This window comes from Odocoileus virginianus, chromosome 7, assembly GCF_023699985.2.
Source record: "Odocoileus virginianus isolate 20LAN1187 ecotype Illinois chromosome 7, Ovbor_1.2, whole genome shotgun sequence".
NCBI lineage: Eukaryota > Metazoa > Chordata > Mammalia > Artiodactyla > Cervidae > Odocoileus > Odocoileus virginianus.
The window spans coordinates 23,486,814-23,511,084 of NC_069680.1; the positions used below are offsets into that span (position 1 = coordinate 23,486,814).

General features: G+C 50.3%; 1 protein-coding gene across 15 annotated transcripts in view; it reads right to left on the reverse strand.

The window, feature by feature from the left end:
• FGFR2 (fibroblast growth factor receptor 2) overlaps positions 1 to 23,130 on the reverse strand; it is a 103,762-nt gene extending 80,632 nt beyond the window's left edge. For 7 of the 15 annotated variants that reach the window (XM_070470306.1, XM_070470305.1, XM_070470303.1 and 4 more), the window contains exons 1-2: positions 22,657 to 23,129; positions 18,566 to 18,855 (exon numbers count right to left, since the gene is read on the reverse strand). In XM_070470306.1, coding sequence (XP_070326407.1) covers positions 18,566 to 18,731 — 166 coding nt within the window. In that variant the 5' untranslated portion in view covers positions 18,732 to 18,855; positions 22,657 to 23,129. Of the gene's footprint in view, positions 1 to 18,565; positions 18,856 to 18,942; positions 19,103 to 19,155; positions 19,180 to 22,656 lie in introns of those variants that run through there. The other 8 variants (XM_070470308.1, XM_070470307.1, XM_070470304.1 and 5 more) reach the window with 4 other exon arrangements.
• Between the last annotated feature and the right edge of the window lie 1,141 nt (positions 23,131 to 24,271).

Consider the following 24,271-nt stretch of genomic DNA (forward strand, 5'->3'; position numbering starts at 1 on the left):
ACCAAGTCACACCGCCTGCTCTATAAAACAGGACGGTTGACATGGGCAGAGTACTCCCTGGGAGATTTAAACCATACCTTTTACAGCAGTATTACCAGTTCCGGCATTTGTTTTTTTCTGGTGATGTAGCATACTTTTTACTCTTTTACACAGAGTAGGGGAGAAATCACAGGGAGCACGGTCCAACACTTCCCTCCTCTGTTCTGACCAAAACACGACGGGAGAAGGTTCCAGAAGCCACTTGCTACACAGCAAGTGCTTTCAGGAGTTTCCACAGGCAGAAAATGTCTCTTCTTTCGTAATCTAAACGACAATCCACAACGAAGCAAGAAGGCTGGGACACTCGCCCCAGCGCTGGAGTTCCTCCCGCAGCTAAGAGCGCCCAACAAACAAGGCGCCAAGTCTACCTTCTGGGAGGACGAAGAGGCCCTTGTTCCTACTTGCTGAGCGCACGGCCAGCGGGGACAGCTCACTGGTGCACCTTAGGTTGCATCACCTGAACTTTCTCCCCATGAGTTTCAAACACTTGAGAAGCGCCAGCGGCATCTTATCACGCAGCTGCTTTCCAATAAAGGACTGATCTGATATGAAAACATGAGAGAGACAGGCAGCCTTACAGCTTGGCAAAAAGTGAACAGGGTGAATAACAGCTGCCTCGGCTTTATGGTCAGCGTGTGATTCCTGCTGGAGCGCCATCTCCTTCCCACACCTAAGAAACTCCAGAGCCCTGAACCCTGGGAACTACTGGAATTTAGAACTGAGGGGCCGCTGACTGCAAAGAGAAGAGATGTGACATCAAACGGAGCAGAGGTGTGACATCACGCTGACGTCACCCGCTCTACCGCTCAGGAAATCCACACGGGGACAGGAGTCCTGGCTGGAGGCGACCAGAGCGGGGAAGTCTTGCAAAAGGCAGAACAGGCTGTGGTTTCTGGGACTTCGCTGCTGAATTCTTCGCCCAGCTGAATTCTTCCCTGGTGTCATCAGGAGGCCGTCTTGAGACAATTGAAGCAGCGAGCGCGTTTGGAACGGGGAGCTATTTCAGGTAACACTTGACGCTGCCAAACCAGCCATAGCAGCACTTCAGACTGTCACTTTTTATAATGTTTGCCTATAAACTTTTCCCGTGTGGTTTTTGAAATGGCGCCCAAATGCAAACAGGGAACAGATGGGAAGCCTGCGTCTTGCCCCGTCCAATCGCGTCGTGCAGAACGGATGACAGGTTTAAACTCTTAAGGAAGAAAAAAGCGGCGTATGACACAGGGACAACAAACTATGTCACACTGCACAAATGCACCCTTTTCTGGGGTTTCCTTGGGACCAGTGTCTTTTCAAAGGTCAGGATGATCACAGCTTCAAGGATGTGGGGCGGGCGGAGGGGTCCCCCAAGAGGTCTCTCCATCTCAGAAAGTCAGAGGCATCCAAACCCTTAACACACTCCTCCAGAAAAAGTGGATGACAGGGAGAAAGAAACAGAAACGCCTGAACAGATCCCTCTGCGAGACAAGGAGGGAAGGAGAGAGAGCAAGGGATGTCCTACAAGAGGGTGTGGGCGCGGGGGCTCCCCTGGGAACTACAACACCACATTGGGGGCGAGAATAGAAACACAGCCTTGGTTCCCTGATGCCCTCCGGACAGTCTGCCACCTTGCACGAGAGGAACAAACATCAGTGCGGTGGGGCTGCCGCCGTCTTGCCAGAGAGACACCCGGGATGGAGCTGCAAATGTGGCAGCCCACGGGGCACACAGCAGGCAAGCGTCTGATCCAGACTCGCCCTCCGGTTCACGATGGCCCGCCATGGCCACACCCCAGTCCTGGCAAGAAGTATGAACTGGCCATACCCCGCGTTCTGTCCATAGGCGCGGAACACAGAACCGCCTCACATACACAGCACTGCCAAAGTGCTTTTCACCAGCTGGACGCGGTCCAGACAGACAGACACCCGGCATCACTTTCCAGTGACCCGTGGCGTCTTAGAGCACAGGGACTTTGGAAGAGCGTAGCCCCCACTTTTCTGCAGCACAGTTTCCATCGAGGTGGCATCCAAGCCTAGCTTCAGAAAGATCTAAAGGCCCCGGGATCCCCCTCGTGGAGTGACCACCCTCGCGTTCCCCAGCACGGGGGCCCTGCAGACGGCCAGAGAGCAGCAGCAGAGCTGGCTGTTTTCAGCTCAGACAGCCTCGAAGCTTCGCCTTTACAAGAATGGGCTTGCAGAAGACAAAATCCGCACATCAAACGGAGGCCTTATAAGGCCTGGGTACTACTTGTTCCTTCGGGGTGGGAAGGGAGACACAAATACTCTGCACAATATAAAGATGAAAGTTCTCTACCTCAAGAAATACTGCCAACATAAAAATGGGGGCCCCAAAGAATTCAAAGCCCTGGAACATGGGAGAAGTAAACAGGCTGCAGTCTCCTCTTTCCAGCCCGTGGTTGGGGTGTCTTCTAGACTCACGTCAGGACTTAACACTCTCCCTGTGGGTATCATGGGGGCCAGGACGACCACTAATAAATAGCTGCCTCTGCCACAGAAGCTTGACTGTTCCAGAAACTCTAGCCTGGCTCGCATTCCCCCTGATCAGACGGGATGATGGCTAATGCTTCCAATATGGTAACCATTAAAAATTATATATTTAGGCACACCCCTCCTATAATTTAGGTCTGTCTTTGAGAAACAGGGCAAACAGCTCTCTGAGTCTGAAAAGAAAGGATATTTGTTGCTGCCTATGAGAAAATAAATGCATAAATAGGCCAAGTGCCTTAAAAAAGCACCATTTAAGAGTCACCATTATCGCCTAATATTTGGACCCAAAATGTAGAAATATCCACTCCCTTGATCCAGTGTTTTACACTATTCATTATAGTGCTCTCCGATAGGAAGAAAGAGCGACACAAAAAGATTTTTTTTCTCCCGGTCACAATATGTGCATCAAACATTAGAGCAAAAAACCATTCAGGAGGTTCCCACTGAACCACCAGGAGGTGAGTATCAAAACAGAACCATCTGCAGAAGGTCCCCAGATATTGGCAGCTTTGGTTGAGCAAGAACTTCAAACTTGAGCCCTCTCTTCTAAAACCATTTCCCAGAGAGATAAGCCATTAGATGATCTACTGCCCAGGAAGCCAAAACGGGCACTATTCATGTCGGAGGAGCTCCCCCTGCCCAGGTCAGACGGACAGGGAGTTTATGTGCTCGGCCACCTGGCCGTCCAGGGCCCAAGCCTCCTGCCTTCTGGAAACACGCCTGCCAGACACAGAGAAGGAGGCTGGCCCTTCTCAAAACCTGGGCTTCCTCAAGCATGCTGTTCCAGGGAAAACCACATCATCAAAAAGCTGGCCCTGCAGACTGACCAAGACCACTGGAAAATCTCCCTCTTTTTCTCAGTGGAAGGTTTTGTATTTGTATCACCGCAAGCAGGAAGGGGGACGGGGGGAGCAGGAGGGGGCCCTGGTGAGGAGGTATAGGGATGAAGGAATGACGGGGCTTGGCCTGAGCCTTGTTGGCTCCCTCTTTAAGGTCAAGGGTGGCCTTGCCAAGACTTCATCTGTAAAGTGAACACACATTATCTCCGGTACTCTCTGCCCACCCGCACCCCCAAAACACGTTCCTTCCTGCGTCCTGGTGACAGCCCTTGGCCCCAGGCAGCCCTCTTCCTTGTACAAAATGGGGGGCCACCTTCCCCATCTGATGCTCCTCCGGCTCCTGGAGCTGTCCCCTGAGGCCGAGCATGAGGCCTCACTTCTGTCCCCTCCCTGGTGACTTCAGAAAAGGCAAGGACGGGCTGGGATGTTAAAAGGACCAGACTTAGAACAGGCCCAAATCTCAGCTCTGCCACTTAGAAAATCATGTGACCTGGGACAGGGCCCTCAGGTTTCTCATCAGTTCATTATTCTGCCCCTGCAGGCCAGGAACGACCATGAGGCAGCGCGTGGAAAGCTCCACGCACAATGGCCAGCGCTTAGCGAGAACTCAGAGGTACCAGCTGTGGGGAAGCCCTTACAGTTGAAATCCTTATTCCTCAGCTGCAGTTGGCTGATCCTGAAAGGAGGAAACATCCCCTAAACCAGACTGTCCCAACTTGGAAGGGTGGGGACAATAGAAAGAGAGCCCCTAACACACAGTTTAGTGCACGTTGATCTATAGCGGCACTGTGTTTTCTATTGGCCTGTGTGTGTGTCTGCGTGCACACACATGTTCTCAAGAACAGGAACATGCACTGAGGTCTTCCTGCCCTTCTGGAAGCCCCTTCTCCACCCCCACACCTGTGGATACGTTCTGATTTCCATCCCTGGCTCCTCTGGTCCTTTTGCCTACTTTCTGATCACCATCTCTGCAGCGCTTCCCACCCCCACACATCAGTGCCCCTCAAGTCTCTGCTTGCAGGTTCATATTTCCACCTGCCTGAGGGAACACATTACCTGGATGCCAACCGAGGTCCTCTCCAAAACAAGCAGGTAACCTTCCACCTCATCCTCCTCCGCTGGCCTCTTGCTGAATGGCGTCACCACGTGACATCAACTCAAGCTCCACATCTGCCCTAAAGGCCCTATGCTCCCTCTCACCTCTCATCCCCAAAGCTCTTCCCCCTATTCACTCTGCCTCTGCAGAGCTGCGCCCCTACTCACAACTCTAGAAAGAAAGCAAGGGCGGACGTCACTCCCACGGCCCACTGCTGCAGACCTCTGCCATCTCTCTGAAAGATCTCTGCAGTGGCCCCCAACCCGTTACCTGTGGGCGGCCCCATGTTCATCATGAGCCACTAGAGTAATCTTTTGAAAAGCAAATCTTACCTCTACTTTAAAAAAAAAAAAAAAGGCAGGGGGCACAGACCACTCCACACTTTGACAAGACAAAACCCAAAGAACATTACCCAGGCTAAGGCCTTGGTTGCTCCTGGCCCTCGATGTCTCTCCACCCACCCCCTCACAGCTTAGGCTTGTCTGTTCACATGGGCACGGTTCCCTCTACCTACAACCCTGGTCCCAGTACCCTGCATGGCAAACTCCTATTCAGCCTTCAAAGCCCCGCTCAAATATCTCATCTGTGAAAACTCCTCTGATTCCCACCAAGACAGACTGCATGGCTCCCATCTTTTTGTTTCATTGGGTCTTTGTTTCTCCATCTAGTATATTCCTACAGAATACCGTCTGTCTCCACCCACCCACCCATTCCAAGGGAGAGCTTGGGGCGGGCACTCTGCATAAAGACTTTGCATGAACATCACCCAGACATAGCTTCCAGGGCTTCCACTGGAAGCTTCCCACTTCCAAAGTTCCTAGGCCAGGAGACCTGAGGTAGGGGCTGAGATTCTCGATTTCTTGCAAGCTCCCTGATGCTCCTGGACCAAGGGCTGTCTCATGAGAAGCCCAGCTCCAGGATCCCAGGACAAGCTGGAGACCTGCTGTAGCAATGATGAACCCGGTCCACTTGGGCAGCCCCTTCACATCTCTGAGCCTCAGAGTCCTGGTTAGTAGAACTGGCTACCTCTGGGCTGGGTCAAGGTCATCACGGGGACAAAACCAGAGAGTACCTACGAAGGCCTTTGGTAAGTGGGGGTACATCCGAGAGAAGTCTCCAACTCCAGCAAGGGGTGTTCTGCCTACCCCTCAGCACTGGCCAGGCTCCTGCTTGTGGGCTACAGCTTGATATGACTGATCATCAGATTTTATTAATATTTTTCCAATCATGTAGGATTGAAGGCAGGAGAAGGAGACAACGGAAGACGAGATGATAGGATGTCAACCGACATGAGTTGAGCAAACTCCAGAAGATGGTGAAGGACAAGGAAGCCTGGCGTGCTTCAGTCCACGGGGTTGCAAAGAGTCGGACACGACTGAGCAACTGAACAACAACAAAAATCACGTGGGAACCTCAATTTGCATTTGCCTGACTTTAAAACAGAGTTTTCTTTCAAAAGAACAAACCTACCACATCATATGTATATAAGTTATTGAAGCAGGGATTTCTGGAATGTTCCTAAACATTCAAAGATCCTGTAAGAGTCACCGTTATCAACAGCCGTGTACAACACCTATTTGATTCCTTTCGTAAAGGAGAGGACAGTGGCTTATGAAAATACCGTTTACTATTCATTCATCCAACAAATCTGAGATACTTGTATGGGGGGGCAAAGTAACCCCCACAGAACTCCCTAAGAAAGAGGATCCCAGCTCCACTCAAGGATGACTAATGGCAACACCATGGCTGGCCACAAAAAAATGCTGAATGCCTGAGGCCCTGGGTTCCAGCGAGTAGGGTAATTGGCCAGCATTCCAGACAGCAAGCTCCAAAGCCAGCAATCCGACTACATTCCAGAAACAAGTTTTCAGGGGCGGTTGGTCAGCTTTCCACCTTAGCATTACCTGTGGCTCACAGGGCCCGTTACTAACATAAAGTGAATAACCAGTGCCAATTCAACTGGATACATTTGCCTTCTAAGTCCCTTAAACTGTAAGTGTTAGTCGCTTCAGTCATGTCTGACTCTCTGCGACCCAATGGACTGTAGCCCGCCAGGCTCTTCTGTCCATGGGATTTCCCAGGCAAGAACACTGGAGGGGCTTGCTATTCCCTTCTCCAGGGGATCTTCCTGACCCAGGGATCGAACTCCAGTCTCCTGCATTGCGAGCAGATTCTTTACCGCCTGAGCCACCAAGAAGCCCCTTAAAAGTCAGATCACTGTCCAAAAGTGACATTTTCCCCAGCCCCTCCCTCAGTGAGTACATTCTGAATACATGAATACTCTGAAAGTGACCCCCCGTGACAAATGGGGGTGGGGGCGGGGAGGCAAGGGGGAAGAGAAGGTGAAGAGTTCCTCCCGGAGGGCAAGACTGCCTTCTGCATCTGTAACTCAGGACCTTTTGGGGGTATTGTTCGGCAAGTTTACAAAAAGGGCTCGGCCTTTCTTCTCTCAGCAGGACCCCAGTTCCAACACCGGTTCGGAGCCTGCAGATGTGTCCCCAGACACATTCCCTCCCCTAGCAGCATCCCAGCCATTTGCAAATGAAGGGACAGCAGCTGGATACTGGGAAACAGATGGGTCTCCTCATTTGCATGGGTTTGATCTGGAGGCCCTGGCCCTGCAAGTTCAGGCCCTGCCAGAGAAGCAACTGCATTCGGGCAAAGGCACAGATTCACAACCGCAGGGCAAAGGCACAGATTCACAACTGCAGGGTCTCCAGCGAGCAGCTGGATCAGGACTCCTGGGAGAGGTCCCGCTAAAGTCAGAGGGGACGGGGAGCCTCTGCAGTGGGCAGGGCTCATCCCCAGCTGGCTGGGCCCCCGCAGGACCCAGGGAGGCTGGACAAGCGACAGGGATCACTTTTCTCCGGTGATTTGCGGAGAAAAGTCTCTCTTAGGGGATCCTGGGCTGGAGGACTGAAACCACATTCATTCAGGAAATTCCAAATTAAGATAGGCGCCACCGTGGTTAACCTTTCTCCCCAACCCTGAGCCGCCTATTTGCATGGAGGTGAAGGCTTCAAGAAAACAAACAAACTTTGAAGAGTCTCTACCTCGCCATCGTGAGCGAGAGCTTAGTCGTTCAGTCCTGTCCAACTCTTTGGGACCCCACAGACTGTAGCCCACAAGGCTCCTCTGTCCATGGGACTTCCCGGCAAGAATACTGTAAGTGGATTGCCATTTCCTCCTCCAGGGGAATCCTCCCAACCCAGGGATTGAGCCCGAGTCTCCAATGTCCCCTACACTGCAGGCAGATTCTTGACCGCTGAGTCACTGGGGAAACCCACCTCCCAACAGAGCCCCTTTCAAAACCCTCAAGAGCATCTGATCTGGGAAGGGCTGTGCAAGGCTCCCCAGTATCTTAGCTTCCCGAGATGTGGACAAGGGCATACCAAGTCCTTTCTTAAGTGGAGACTATTCACCCCTCTCCAGGGCACGAGGAGGAAGCGTTATTCGAACCTCTGAGTCCCCAGGCAAGGCCCCCAGGATGGGTGTAGAATCGTCTTCATTACCCAGTCCAGGCCCCCTGGCTTCCTGGGCCGTCTCCCTGCTTCCATGTGGGTCAAACACAAACTGCAGCTCCAGATAGACAAGGGGAAAGAAGAAGCAACCTACCCAAGTGCCAACTTTGGTCTGGCCCTAACCTCCTCACTCTCCATAACTTTAACTGTGGGCACAGGTGGCTCAGTGGTAAAGAATCCTCCTGCCAATGCAGGAGATGCAAGTTTGATCCCTGGGTCAGGAAAATCCCCTGGAGGAGAAAATGGCAACCCACTCCAGTATTCTTGCCTGGGAAATCCCATGGACAGAGGAGCCTGGTGGGCTGCAGTCCACGGGGTCCCAAAGAGTCGGACAAAATTTAGCAACTAAATAGCAACTACAACAAAACCTCTCACCTGATGGGCAGAGGCCAGGATGATGGCCAAACTGGGCACAGAGCAACCTGGCCAGCGTGTCCGGCTGGGACTGACTAGAGGGCCAGTGTGGTGGGTTTGCCAAGGGGGTACCCACTGCCTTCAAGACCAGCCTCAGGAGGCTGCACAGCTGAGGGGGACCCAGAAAAATCCCTGACATGGCAAGCAGGCTGCCTCTACCCCACCTGGCCTGGCCTACTCCTGCAGTCTTCTCTCCAGCACACTGGTCCCCTTGGGGCTCCCCTAAATGCCTTCGAGACACACCATGCTTTTACTTCTGAGGACCTTCACCTCAGAATGGTCGGAAGGGCCCCCAAGTTTTTTTGCAATTATTTGACAAAGGCTCATCTCCCCATCCCCCAGTCCACAGGACTTGAGACTTTTTTGCTTGCCACTCTTATCCCCACTGAGCCTGGCAGAGTAGGACGCAGTAGGGTCTCAACTTAATTGGGGGGCAAACTATGCATCCACAGCGATTACGCTGCAATGCAAAAGCTGTGCCACAGTCACACCACAGCACTCGAGTCTGGAAGCTGCAGCTGCATCAGGGCTTTGAGGTTCAGAGGGGACACGCTGTGGTGCTGCCTCCCCGCCATGCATCATACAACTTCTCCCCCACACAGAGCCCCCCTGCTGAATGCCGGCATCCTCTGCATCCGCCGAGCAGGTGATCCGTGCAAAGTATGGCTGACTGAACCAGCCCTGATTCACCCCCACGTCTAGTTGGAACCACTCAGAGACCACTTAAAAAAAAAAAAAAAATCATCAAACTGAACTCTATTTGCTTTAAAAAAGGGCTCTGCTCCTCGGCCTTTTTTTCCCCTAGGACATCCTTCCTGGCCAAGGCGGCAGGAAGTGTAGGTGTTTGGAGCTTCTGCCCTTTCATTCTTGGAATTTTTCCCCCCTTTTATTTTTATTTTGTACTTTTTTTTTCTTTCCTCGTCTCTGACATTAGCAGGCCCAGCATGCATTATGTCCATGACCGCAGGTTGCCGGAGCCCTGGGAATACCAGCATTCTCATAGGTAGGCCTTAACCCAATCTCCAATCAGAAAACGCTCAAGAAAAGCAGAACACAACGTCAAACAGAGAACCAAAATTAAACACTGAGCAGGTGCCAGGGTAGACCACCCAGTGCACTCGGGACAAGGAGAACAGGATGGCCTGGAGCTGCTGCGTGGGGGTGAGTCCTTCCCATCCTGACTCCCCGCCATGTGACTCAGCCTAGGACACTAACTGGGACTCAGAGCAGCCACCCTCTGGTCTCCTGGGTAGCAGAAAGGGTTAGCTTCTTACCGATAAGCGACATACCACCAGAGGCCATTCCAGAAGAATCCCAAAGCAGTAATTACTGGAATGGTTTTACTGCCACGACTTTTCTTCAAATAGCTTTAGGGGAATATATGCGGACAGATGAGAAGCAGCAGCACTAGCCAGCAGTGTCCTTACATGTTAGAGAGGCAGATGACAGATTCAGGAATAGGCAACCCCCAGAGGATCCCGGAAAAGACCCTCCTGCTCAGGAAAGAGGCATGCATTGGGGAATCTCTGCTGCACCAATAAACTGACCCCAAGGTCTGGGCCCGTGCTCACTAACTATGGAGTCTTGGAGGAATCATTTCATCTCCAAGAGTCTAGGTCAAGAGTCTCATCCGTATAAATGGGAATGTGAATAGCTGGGGTCCACTGCATTATTAAGATTAGAGACGGTGCGGGGAGGAGGATCTACAGGAAAGTGGGTCAAAGGTACAGATTTCCAGCTACAAGAGAAAGAAGTCCCAGGAATATAACATAGACATGATGACTGCAGTTAACACTGCCGTATGGCTGGTATACATAAATGTTACTGAGAGTAAATCCCGAGTGTTTTCATTACAAGGGAAAAAAACTTTTTTCTTTGTGTGTGTGTGTGTCTATATGAGATGTTGGATGTTAGCTAAACTTACTGTGGTCATCATTTCACAATACATATAAGTCAAATCACAACACTGTACATCTTAAACAGTGCTATTATATCTCAATAAAACAAGGGAAAAAAGATTAGAGATGATATGTCAAGGTATCTCGCACAAGGTCCAACACACAGCAGGCACTTAATAGATGTGATGACAATAAGAATTATTGTTATCATCTGCCTTCTCATCCTCTCAAGGAAGGAATGGGCTAAAAAGACTATGACCCCACCCCTACCCCTACTCACACCCTCATTCTCCATACCCCCGCCCCACCTGTCCTGTCCGGTAACCCCCTCGGAGTGTAACGTGCAAATAACCACCCGGCTGCCCTCCACCCCCAGTACCGCGGGTACCATAACCCGCCCCCTGCCATGAAGACTGGAAGTCCAGACACCTGTGCACTGAGGAAGGCCCAGCGGGCTGCCTGGAGGAAGCCACCACAGACCAACCTGGCAAGCCCGTCTTAGCATGCTATGGACACCCCTCAAGGGCCAGGACCCAGGCAGAAAATGCAACACCCCTCCTTCCCGCCAACCAATCCCAAAACCCTCTCTCCATCCTTCTTTCTTTGTCTTTGGCCAAACCACACAGCAGGCAGGACCTTAGTTCCCCAACCAGGGATCGTGCCCCTTGCAGTGGAAGGATGAAGTCCTAGCCACTGGACTGCCAGGGGGTCTCTCTCCATCCTTCTTCATAGGGCCTTTTGACAATCCTTCGTCTGGAAGCCCCCAAACACAGAACTCCCTGAGAAAATACACTGCTCTTTGTGAAGCGCACGTCCCGCTATTATTACATAGCTGCAAATGACTTCTTTCGATAGGGAAAAAAAAGTCAACCCTGAACTATCTGGACTGCAAGCAGCAAAAGGATCACATTTCTAAAGTCCAGACTTGTAAATACCCCAGAGAATAAAAAGGGTTGGATAAAACCAGGGCCAAGAGCTCCCTTTCTATTTTAATTAATGTAAATACCTCTCATCAGAAGACTTGTCATCCTATATGGTAGGGTAAACATCCCTGAAATATTGACTAGACATCCTATCTCAGGTTTTCACATAAAGGAGGAAGCTGGGTGGGGCAGGGAGGAAACTGAGCATTCACTGAGCACCTAGTATCTGCCAGCAACTACGGTAATGGCTTTACATCCATTTGCATTTAATCCTTAAGATCCCCCTTACAAGATGTTTATTATCAGACAGACTTTTAGATAAAGAAAGAGAGGCTCAGAGAGGTTATCTAACAAATCCAAGGTCACAGCACCAGTAGATCATAGAGAGTCAAACCTGCCTTGTCTAGCTCTCAAGGCCAAGCTCCTTTGGAGAGTTTCTGTTCTCAGAAAGCACATCACATACCATTTAAAATGATTTTACTCGTGTCTATGAAAAAAAAAAAAGCAAATGCAGAATTTATGCTAATTATATAAAGGATTCCTGGTCTTTTACAGATGTGAGTGATTTTCAATTGGAAACCTTTATAATATTTAGGATCTATAGTTAATTGTGTGCTCACTTGGGTCCGCTAAGAAGGCAACATATTTCGGTCAAGGTCAAAAGGCTTAGAGGGATGGGAGGGAGGTGGCTTCTTTGGAAGGTGAGGGGCATGCAGGATCTTAGTTCTCTGACCAGGGATTGAACCCGGGCCGCTGGCAATGAAAGGGCTGTGTCCTAACCACTGAACTACCAGTGAGTTCCCAAGGGAAGGCGGTGCCTTGAAGGCAGTCATACTCCTTTGAGGCAATCTCATCATCTATTCACATCTGAAGTTTAAGGATTTTCAAAGAGTTTAAACCTTCAACTCACCCCTGCAAAGATCTTCCTATTCACCTTACAACACCTCCCTACCTCCCACTCCCCTCAACACACAGCATTGGCCTTTTCAATGTCTTGATATCTTTAAAACATTACAACTGGTCACGTATGGAAAAACTTAAGAGTAAACTAGCCTTTAAAAAGAGGTCACACATAGTAACTCGTTCTCATGTAGAAAATAATCATCACAGTTTATACAGAGTTTATTGTACTAATGTCAGAGCTCAGAACTGGGCTCTATCTTTCAAGTAAAGTGCTGCATATAAATCACAAAATATATACGTCCCTTGTCCTCAATTCTGAATCAATCGGTATTTTCCTTATAAGCTATTTTTTTGACCTCCTCATAAAACATGTTCACCAGGACTCAACATTCTATATACGCGCATTCCATTCAGGCATGACTTGGAATTTACCACGCTTTAGTTGGACAGGGGTTAAAGGAAAGAGTAGGCCACACCTTAGCTCCCTGACTCAGTACAGTCAAGAAGAAGCTGAAATTTTTAATATCCACATGAAAATGGCGAAAATCCAGAATGGGACGTAACTACTTATGGTATTCCAAAGTGGAATAAGTGACAACAGCTCACACCCAACATCTTAAAACTTCATCAGTGTCCAAAGTTCCTAAAACACAAATTACTGAAGCTCTAAAGCATGCCTATTTTGCTTGACCTGTACTCTTTAAGGATGACCGTGGTCTAAACTGGTCATTACATATCCTTTTGCATGAATCTATAAATGGTAAAAGCTTGAAGTTATACAAACAGAAGCCAGTGAAAGCCTGCAACCACCACCTACCACAGACGTGGCTACCATCTTGGATTGCCTATCATGCCCTAAAATGGGGTGGTAACAATCAGAACAAGGGAGAAAAAAACACTTGGGAAAAGTGTGACCTCTCTTAATTTCAGAAAAAAACATCTCCAGGACATGGGGGACCATCACGATGAAAAGGCCAGCAGCTTGTTCAACCGGACTTCTTTACAGAACCGGCCTTCCCTCCCTTCCCCACCTCCTCACATTCCCTGATCCAGGAAAACCAGAACTGAACCTAGTGGGGTAACTCCAGGTCTACCTGAGTGATCAGGAGGAAGTGGCCACTGTGTACAGATTCTCAGGCTGCCAGAAAGCCTTAAGGCTTCCCATGAAGATAAACACTGTCCCCAAAATGGAACACGAGCTGCGTAGAGCTTTATAAACTCAAGTTCAAGAGCCTCCAGCAAGTCAGAGCTGAATTCTTCAAGGTTTGTTCATCGTGGATTCAAAGATCAGAAACCCTCTCCTCTTCGGCTTAAGGTCAAACATTCCACCCTTGCTTTAGGTCCATGATTTGGCACATACGGCCTTCAACACTGTCACGGTCAGTTAAAAGAAACTACTCCTAAGACAGCAGAGTCAGAGAGAAGGACACAGGGTGAGGGTATGACACAGTTAACCACACCAGGCCCTGCAATGCCAGGGAAGCTGGAAAAGGAGCCATTTCTAAACCTCACTTGGATACAGCAAAAGCATAAAAAGGAAGCAAAATCGAAGGCTAAAGTCATCTCTCCAGAAAAACGAAATAATAATAAAGACCATGCGTCTTTTGCACAGCCTCATAAAACGCACTGGATCAGAAAACCATTTGTGGCACAGCCTGAAAAACTTCCAAACAATCGCTTTTGAATTGCCTACCTAGGCAAGTCACCCTGCTACAAATCTTAACCAGCACAGCAGAAAGTAACACACAAGTTGTATTTCCTATGGAGCCTAAAATCCCAAACTCCATTTCCCATGTTTTCCTTTAAAGACTAAAATTGGACAGGATTTTTAATGGAAATGTACAATTAAGCCAAACTCTGATGGGGGGTGGGGGGATGCCGGGGGGAGATAGCCTTTTAACAATTATCCTAAACACCCAAACAAGAGACTGCAACGGGAAGGCTCCTGGACACATTTTATTGAGAATGTAAACATTAAACAAAACTCTTCCTGTTTAAACACTACCCCAGTTATTTCATAACCATGTAATTATTCATTAAGCTTGATATTGAAAACATCTCATAGGGATTGCTCTAGTTATGTGAATCCTCACCCTCAACTTAATGGGAAAGACTTGAAAGCAACAAGTCTTCAGTGATGGCCTAGTGGGAGCTAGTCATCTAGTAGGTGTGTGCCTGCTAAATCGCTTCAGTCGTGTCTGACTCTTTGCGACCCCATGGACTGTAGCACGCCAGGCTCCCCTGTCCATGGGATTCTCCAGGCAAGCATCCTGGAGTGGGTACCCATGCTCTGCTCTTGGGGATCTTCCCAACCGAGGGACTGAACCGGAGTCTCATTATGTTTCCTGCATCGGAGGCGTGTTCTTTACCAGAGCGCCTCTCAGTGCTTTAATTGGTTAAAATAAAAACAGCAACACACACACGCTTCAAATCTGCATCAGAGCAGACCAGTATAGAAAGTATACAAATACCAATTCTCTGGGCTTGCCAAATTTTTGCTCTAGAAGTAATATTAAACACAGCTCTTTGTCTATGAATTGTGAAATACTTTATATACTAATAAAGAATGTGTACTTCATTGTGTATTTAACTGCACAAGCCTGCATTTGGTTTAATTTACTAAGAATAAGTCCTTGTTCCTGAGCTAACTATCAAGTTACAGTCAACTCTTAAATATTAACACTCATATTGAGGAACAAAGATGCAGATAATACAAAACAGAAGATTATTTTAAATCATTCATTCTTGGTATGCGGATATATTCTTTTTTTTCTTTCCTTTTAACTTGCAATTAAATGCGTATGGCTGATATTATGGCATTTACAATACTTCTAACGGAAGACCTAACCCACACTGGAAAAATCTGACAGTGGGGAGGTCTCCATGTAGACCCCCTGCTCCATCTCTCTGCTATTGAACTTTGGACCAATTCACATCAGTTCAGGACAGCATGACCTCAGAAGGTTGCCCCAAAACTGACTGCAAAAAAAAAAAAAAAAGCAAACTACTTTCTTCCCAGGCTGTTGCTTTTCAGCATCACACTTTCTGGAGGGTGGGAAAGTAATTAAAGGTTTTGGGTTGGAAAAGGCCTTTTATTTTAACTCCTACTGGGCTGGTGTAAACAAAGATGTCGTTAAAGTCAACAACGACGTAATTAACCAGAGTAGGTGACAATGTCAGGAAGAACTTGAAAGCAAGAGTCCTCTCTGCTACAGGGTAATCAAGCTTGACTATAAATAATTAGAACCTTAATCAACAGAACAGTACTTGGCATTGAGGACTGGCCGCCTTGAGTCAGTAAATGAGTTTAAACCCTGCACAGCTGGCCCCCAACAAGAATGACTGACCAACTGAAAATACTCATCTTTTGAGTCTGCAATATTAACAACTAAAATCTTCTAGAGATTATTTTCTTCTTAAGTCAGTTGAGTGGACCCAAACCTACAGCTACCACTTCAGAACGTGTCCAGAAGACAAACGATACATGACAGGTGACAGGATATATGATCATGATACATGGTAGATGAGATGATGTTGATACATGACATGATGATAGATGATAGATGGGATGGGATGATGATCAATGAGATGATACTGTACAAAGCTGAGACAACTGGAAAAGGATCCTCTAGAAGGAGGGCTCAGGCCCCTTCCTGGAACTTAAGTCACATTTTTCTCTGGACATATTTATCTAAACTGAGCTTCCACATTAGCAAGCCAAAAAGTCTTCCAAGATCAGGCCTTGTATGATAGAAGGTTGAGGTTGAACTTACTTTATCCAAAGCTATAGTTAAAACACACCGTGGAGGACAGACAGTGATTGATGGACATACATGGATGGGGGACTCTGTCGGTCTCTCTCCACTTCGCTAGGACCACAGCCTAAACCAGAGCTGCCGACTTAGTCTGCTTCCAGTTGCTAAAAATTCTTCTTTCTCGTCTATAATTAGATTACCTTCCTAATAGCCTCTGACACCAAAGCCAAACTCCTGCACTGGAAGAACTCATCTTAGTGCTCAAATCAGTCAACAGGGGAAGTACAGACCCTACAGAAAGCCAACACAGCTGCTCCTCCATCGGGGAGCAACTTTCTTCTCAACTGTCTCCAAAAGCCTAGATGTTTCCTGATGTTGTGGCAACTGACACAGCCAGCCAATGGAACTGGGAAGATGGGTGTGTCCAACTCACCGGCAACCACGACAACAACTTGTCCCAGGTGCTCATTAGATACCAGGACCTGTGCTAAGAGCATTTTACATCCAGACCCACTTAAATCTCCCAGCAACCTTTTTAAGGCAGGTCATCAGAAGGCTTCCAAGGATATTAATATTCATTTAACATTAATAAAGAGACTGTGAAGATTGTCTAATCCAGCCCTCGGATGACAGAAAGGGAAACTGAGGGCCAGGGGGTTGTGTGCTTTTTCCAAAGCCGCCTCTTTGCAGGGTTTTGCACAGCTTCCATTAAACCTTTGTTTGGAAAAAAACCTCTCACAACTCTGAACGCAAACCTCATAGGAGCTGTGAACCCCAAGATATGACCTACCATTTCAGGGAATTCAGGCACCTCCCCTCAACCCCCAAGTGCATTCACAGATGCCAGGTTGGGAAGACCTCCTTCCAACAATACTCACATTGTTGGATGCACATTTTTACACAAAGAACTACCGGGGGTACTGCATCCTTGTCTGTCTCCACTCCCCTCCCCATCTCTGCCTCACCTCTTCCTACCAGTATGTACACACATATTTTTAAACTCCACTCAATAATTAAAGACGATAAAAAGAAGTCCTCCAGGACCATTTTACACTTTATTGTTGAAATAAACTCCAATCACACTGCCCTGAAAGTCGAAATGAAAAATGACATTTTCTTCCTAACCTGGGCCATTCCTGGGCTCACACTGCAGGAAACCCCCCACTCAGCAGCCTCGGTGAGTGTACTGAGCCACGCACCCCGGGGAAAACCGGCAATTAGAGAAACATCCATTTTAATTATTAGCAAAATTAAAGACGTACAGGCATGACTTTCAGAAACCAGGAACATTTTCCCTCACATTAAGCCCTTTAAACATGCATCCCCATTGCAAGTGACATTGGCGCTCCTGTCACCAGGAGGCAGTTCCATAATCCCTGGAGCTGGAGCCTGTGAACGCTTCAGACACAAACTCCTACCAGGTTCCCTACCGGAGACCTGGACGCCGCTGCAACAGCACTACGCCTGTTTATTACAAACCTCCAAACCTCTGGGTAAGAAAAAGGGCACGAGTCTCCACTCATGACTGCTGAGCTGCTTTGGTAAGAAGCGCCTCCGTTTTAGAAAAAAAAAAAATATGTCTTTATCCTTGCATGACTCGGGGTCTCGGTGGGAGCCCCCCTCGGATGGGGACACGGCCCTCCCCTCCGTCTGCTCCTGGACGGGCTTGCGGTCCTCTTCCGAGCAGGGTGTCTTTTCCAGAACGGCTGACGGACCACAGCCCACCAGGCCCCCCGAGCTCAGCGGGCACCAGGTGGGCTCTCAGCAAAAACAGGTTCATTAAGTGGCGATGAGTGCTAGGATCTGCCGTTTTATTCTCGGATTACCACTCGAAAAATAACTCGGCTACCAATATTCCCTACTGATGACAGATCTCGAGCGGCACCAAGTCGGGGCTGGGCTACCGACGTCGCGGAAGGACCCGGGAGAAGAGGTTCCAAGTCTGCCTGGCGGGAAAATTCAGCCTTGTTTTGTGCTCACAACTGGCCTCATGCCTTTCTGCATATTCCAAAAATGCATAATGTGTTGTCTGCATGCAATTTCCACAGCTGAAACACCAACGCACGCCCTGTTAGATCTGGAAGTTCTCAGAGATTCAGGAAAGGCCCAGGTACATTTCAAATTGACCTAAAATAGAATCTGCCGCTCTGTGACGCGTGGCTTAAGTATTATGAATTACAAGGGCTAAAAAGAATGTAGTGTCTCAACCCTCTCCACGCTGAAGTTCAGAAGCTCTCTCTCCTTAGACAATGAAAATAAAATGTCAGCATTTCAGAGGTTGGCAATTTCCCTGCGTGACTCCTTCTGCCGGCAAATTGCAACCCCTGACATTGTGAGCAAGACTCTCGGGTAAGCAGGGAGTGGTAGATGGCATTCAGCTCCGAGCTGCCTGCCACAGCTCTCCTGGCACTGGTGAACTGCCGGCCACCTCCCTTACCCAGCACAGAGAAAAACGCACACGCCAAGAAACCACCGAACTACACCACCCTGCCCGCAGTGTGACAGCTGAGAACCTTCTCTTGTAATCCCTGGCTTGCAGGGGGCAGAGAGCCACAAGCTCCCGCTCTTGGAAGTCTCCTTCACAACACAAGGGGCAGCTGATTCTCAAACAGGCCTTGACCTCAGGGCCACTTCCCCCAGACTAATCCCCAAACAAACTTGGTACCCCGAGAGCAAAATGAGATAACTTACCTTCCGGCTCAACCGTAGTATCGTCAACTAAATTGAAGGAGGGCCGGGCCAGGGACAAGGTTGCCATGGTGACCACAACCAGGCAGAGGAAGCGACCCCAGCTGACCATGGTTACGGTGCCGATCCCCTGTCCTCTTCCATATCTCCATGTGGACGTTAATCCCATCTGCACCCTTCCTCCTCTACGAGCATGGACTGCCTGCAGCAATGCCTTCAGCCGGCGGTGGGCTCAGGAACCAAGGTGCTGCGGCAGCCGCTCACTGGCCTTGCCGCTGCTGCTGCTGCCGCCTCTAGAGGAGAGAGACACGGCGAGTCAGTGAAATCTTCCCCAACACCAATTCAGCTCAACCCAGTTCTCTTTCATCATCTGCAAATACCTTCCATCTGCACCTGAGTCCCAGGGGTTTCCACCAGACCGGTCCACAAAAATGTGTTAGGCTGATGGTTGAGAAAGCCTACTCTTAAGAAACAGAGATAAAAAGAGTAGCTACAGGACCCAGATACGTGCAGCCACTTCAGCTGGGCAAGTGGACTCTCTCCTCCTACCCACTGTCACCTCTCCCGCCCTCCAAAAGCCGAAGCTACGTGACCTTAGTTTCAAGGGCAACTACAAAAGCCAAGTTAACGATGCTCCGGCTGGCATAGCCAGCCTCTCGTTAACTTCTCTCACGCCAACTGGGCTTCAGAGGCGTCTGCTTCTGGGGGCTGGAGCTAAATGGCTTGCTCCACCCTCCCTGGAGCCCTCAGGAGGAAAGGAGACCAGCAAAATAAAAAGAACCCCAGGAAGGCGACCAAAAATTCCCACCAGTTTACACTTGTCAAGATTCATTTTCAAATGCAGAAATGTATTTCAATCTTTTCGCCAAGCAGCCACTTACAAAGAATGAACGGGACTGCAGTACATTCAAAGCAGCTGATCCAAAAAGAGATTCAAAACTTGAATCCCATTCCACTGTGACGAATGGCATCCCAGGCCTAGTGGATGTCTTCAAACTAGACAGTACATTAAGAAACGGAGCAGATGCAAACTCCTTTGAATAACATGGGTGTTCATTAATGATGATGATGGTGACAATGATATGTAAATTATTCTTAGGGTAGGTGATTGGGCCAATAACTTTCAATATGCTAACTTATTGGCTAAAATTTCAGCACAGAAGTTACCAGGGGGTATTCAATGTACTAATCTGCTCACCCATTTAATCCAAAAGCAAAGAGAAATTTCCAAGCTTAAGATAATCCAAAACTTTACATTTGTTCGGTATCAATTACTAAGAATAAGAACCAAAATGCACAAGCTTCAGAGAATTTGATCCAATCACAGATTCTGTGAATTACATATGAAAGAACCACATTTTATAGGATTGAGGGTGGAGGTTGGACCTTTAATATACAAATCTCAAAACTCCACGCTTTCTGTTTGTGGACTTCATGTTTCAGATATGACTTGGGATTTCAATACTGCCTGAGCGTCCCCAAGTTACATCAGAAAAAAACTTTCAGCCTTGACTAAGGATTAGAGTGGTTAAGGGGAAAAGAGGAGGAAAAAAGAAAACCTCTTCTTCAAAGAAAGCACACGTGAAACGGTGTGATTCACAGCAAAAGAAGAGCGCGTGCGCCCACCCGGGGCTTTCAGATTGCTTGAAGGATTTCTTTGGCCAATTTTTCTATTCCTCTTCGAGGTAAGAGCCTCAAAAGATAACTCCATATCTATTTCTACATACACGTGGGAGGAGAACACACATTCTCACTGATTTACAAAGCATTTCCAGAATGCATGGGAATTTTTTTGCCTCTAACAACTCCGGGAACAGTCTTAAATCCCAGCAAGAGAGTGGGCCCCAGACTGCTTCCCAGCCCCCCTCACCCACCTGTCCCGGCCTTAAGGGGCTTCCTTTGCAGGGAGAGGCGGACAGTGAGTGACCTCAGCGAAATCTCAAGCCATCCCTTCACGCCATCAGCTTGCACCAGCAACTGACTTATGTAGCCATTTCCAGATTCAGACTCCGCAGCTGCCCCCCTTCCTTCCCAAATCTCTGGAAAGTGGAGGCGGAGGGCGGCAGGACTGCACAACTCCTCACCCGAGTGGACAAAGGTACGGAGGGACCTCCTGGGCGGGATAATGAGGTCCCCAGGCTCAGTGTTGGGAACACAGGCCCAGCGTGCCGCTGGCGGCCACAATCCCAGCTTCCTGCCTTCAATACCATAATCCTTCCTGGAGTCTGAGCCTCAGTGAAAGCCCCAGCGTGTTTATTTTTCCCCTTGAAAGGGAACTCTCTTCTCCGCTTGGGCCCGGGAGGAGTTGTCACCCTCCTAGTGATGGATGGCTCTTCCTGGCCACCCGTTCCCCAACTCCCCCCTTCCACGTCCATTTTCACCTCAGCACAAGCCTGCCCCCAAAGAAGCAAAGTGACAAGTGAGAGGGCTAGGCTGGGGAGTGGTCCCTATGCCAGATCTATGCAGTTTACAGAACATTCCCAAACCCTCCGCCCTTCAAGAAGACAAGTCAATACATCACCCGCCTTAACTGAGCCTCTACCCGAGCACTTGGGAGCTTTGTTCCCGGCAGACTTCCCATCAGTCAAGAGTGCCAGGCAAGGTGGGGGGTGCCCAGGCCCCCAGGGGGCAGACCCACCTTCCAGGCTCCAAGCCTCCCTAGGTCCCCCAGGGCTGAACAGAGCAGGGGGTTCTCAAGAGGTCAGATGTGGTGGGGGTGGGAATTCCTCAACACACAAAAATTTCAAGACAAAATATAGGCTGACCCGGGACCACCTTCTCTTCCCCGTTAACCCCCGACAAGCCAATGAGAACTTGCAGCAGCTCCAGGAGAACTCAACACCACCAACCCGGTTTCAATTGTAGTTCTTCGATTTGTGTGCTAGGAATATAGTGATTTTCTCCCCCTTCTCGGGGCGCTAAAGAGCTCAGAGAAATCTGCATTTTAATTGACATTCCAGGGCGAAAGAGAGGGGCGCCCGATTGCTTTTCTATTCAAACTAAACAGGCTTTTCAGATGAAAATGAGTCGAGGCCGGTGGAAGATTTACAGGGATTTGGGACCGAGGGGACAATGGGGTTTTAAATGTTGATAGCGTTTCACACCAAACACATAATGGGTGAAAGAAGGTTTGCCTTTAAGGGTGGTTTTATTGAATTGGGCGAGAGGAAGGAAGGTCCGGAGAAGAGTCTGCAAAGGAGCGGGCGACGAGGGGAGCTGGTGAGGCTCCGCGGCGCCGGGCCGAACCCCTGCGCCTGGCCCTGTGGCCGCGAGGGTCGGAGCCAGCGCCTGGCCCGGCCCTCGGCTGACTCCCCGGCGCGGCCCCGGCGCTGAAAGAATGAGCGCGCAAGTTAGAACTCGCCTGCGCTTTCGACATCTCCGAGCTGCTGCCGGCAGAGCAGGCAGCGAACTAAAAAAAGTCGGTCCAGTTCGCCCCCTAGCCCCAGGCGTACCGCGCTCCCTCCAGCCGAGACGGCGGCTGCGGGCCAGGGAGGCCGAAGGGCACTGCGATCGGGGAACCGGAGCAGCCCCCTTACCAGTGCGCCACCCCCCGCCCCGAGCCCTCGCCTACCCTACATTGGTGTTGCCAGCCCCACCTCAGCGCACCCCTCCCGGGGAAGGGTCCCCGGCCCGAGCCTAGATGAGACGGAGCGGGGTCTCCCCGGGCCCCGGAACGCGCGCGGCAACTTCGAAGATGCCCCCTCCGAGTCCGGGACCTACCGGGCTGTGCCATCAGCGAGCGAGGCTGCCCCGCCGCTCGCCCACCAGCTCCGGGGTCGGAGGATCGCACCCGGCCAGCGGGAGTGTGCCGGCCGGAGTTTGACAGGGAGGCGGGCGCGGGGGGTGGGGTGTCAGCGCCAGAGGCAGATGTCAGCATCTGGATGGGGGTGGTAGCGGCAGAACTTCCCAAACGCCTGCCGTCAGCAGGCACCCAGCTCCCCAGTCACCTATGCTGCCAAAGAGGAAGGACAGGGAGCCGCCTCCACAGTGCCAGCCCTCCGTTTGGGGGGCCGTGCACCGGGCGTCTCGGGCTTCCACCGCGCCCACTCTCCCGCCCCGCGAAGCTCCCCCGAGGCGCCCGACTCGGCGATTACCTTGAATGGCAACGATCCCCGGCGATCGGGTCTGTCCCCGCGCCCAGCGTGGGTCGGGATGGAGCAAACGAACAACTCCCCGCAAAAAAAAAAAAAAAAAAAAGTGGTCCTGGAGTCCTCGCCGGCGCCAAAGTTCCAAGGCTTCACTCGCACCCCAGGCTGCGGAGGCGCGCGGGCATGACGCCCGCGGGCTGCGCTCGGATTTGGGGAGCGGGAGGAAGAAAGGAGTCGGGTTTGGCGTTTCCTCCACCAAACTTCGCTCGCAACTTGCGAACGCTCGGAGCGCGGAGGAAAGCCGCGGCCTCGGGGCGCCCGGGCCCCGCCAGCCTGGAAAGGAGTCGCCGCGCCGGGCCAGCTACGCCGCGCGCAGACCCCGCGGCGCCCGAGCTTTGTGGCGGCCGCGCTCGCTCCCTCGCTCGCCCGCCCGCCCGCTCGCTCGGCTCTCCGCGGCGCTCTCCGCCGCCGCCGCCGCCGCCGCCGCCCCCTCCCGGCGGGTCACGCCCCCGCTGAAACCCGAGCCGTTTCCTGGACGGCGGCGCCCGCTCTGCCAATCAGCGCCGCGCGCCCCGCCGCCCCGACTCGGCGCGGCTCCCGACGCCTGCGAGCGGCCTCGAGACCCCAGCGGGGAGGGCGAGGGGGCCCGGGCCGCACCGGGACGCGAAGGGGCAGCAGGCAGCATCCTCCGTGAATGCGGCCGGGGCCCGCGCTCCCTTCCTTCCCTGGGCAGTTCGCCTGACCCACGCTTTGCCGGGTGGTTACGTTACGTTGTCTCATTTCAAGTGAAAACAACTGACAGAAAGCCTGCTCTCTATCCACCCCCACCCCCCGCCACGAGACTTTAAAATACATCTGCGTGGTATTGGAGCCCGTGGGGGAGAAATACAATGCAACTGAAACTTTGAGACGAGAGAAAGTAACCTGGGGAATGCCTGCCTATCCATCAAAGCGACAGCGATGAGCAAAGAAACGAGTATTTACGGAGGTTCTGCTATAGGCAGGGCACACGGAATAGAGTCTTCTTTTTCAACCTCACAACCACCCTGCATAGTAATAGTCCCAGTTTCTGCTAAGGATACAGGGTGAGAAAGGTTATTTGTCCAGGGTTAACCAGCTGGTTAATGGCAGCAGCTGAGCCTGACTTAGAATCTGGCTCTCTCAGGGAAAAGTTCAAAACTGGGCGGGGCGGAATAGTGTTTGGTACTATATATTTGAATCAATAAATTCGGAAGATTCTAAGGACTCAACTCTGCTATAAATAGCTATATGACCTTAAGCAAATCAATTCCTCTCTCTGAATCTTAAGATTCTTCAACTAAATGCCAAGCTGTAACTGGTTAAAGTTCATATTTTCCATTTACCTTTTTCACTAGGCTGTGTCTACAGGATAATTTATTCTTTAACATACTTGCTCTCCTTCCCCACTCATCCAGCTCCCAAGCATTGGTGCCTTAAGTCCAAGACAATATAGATAAAAACCTTAATTATTTTTCCTTAAAAAAGGTCATTAAACCCAGAGTGCTTTGGAGTCCTAAAGATGGATGGAGCAGCAGTACCAAATTGACCTGGGAAATCGACTTTTCCTGCATTTAGAAAGGCAGTTGCTTATGGGTCATTG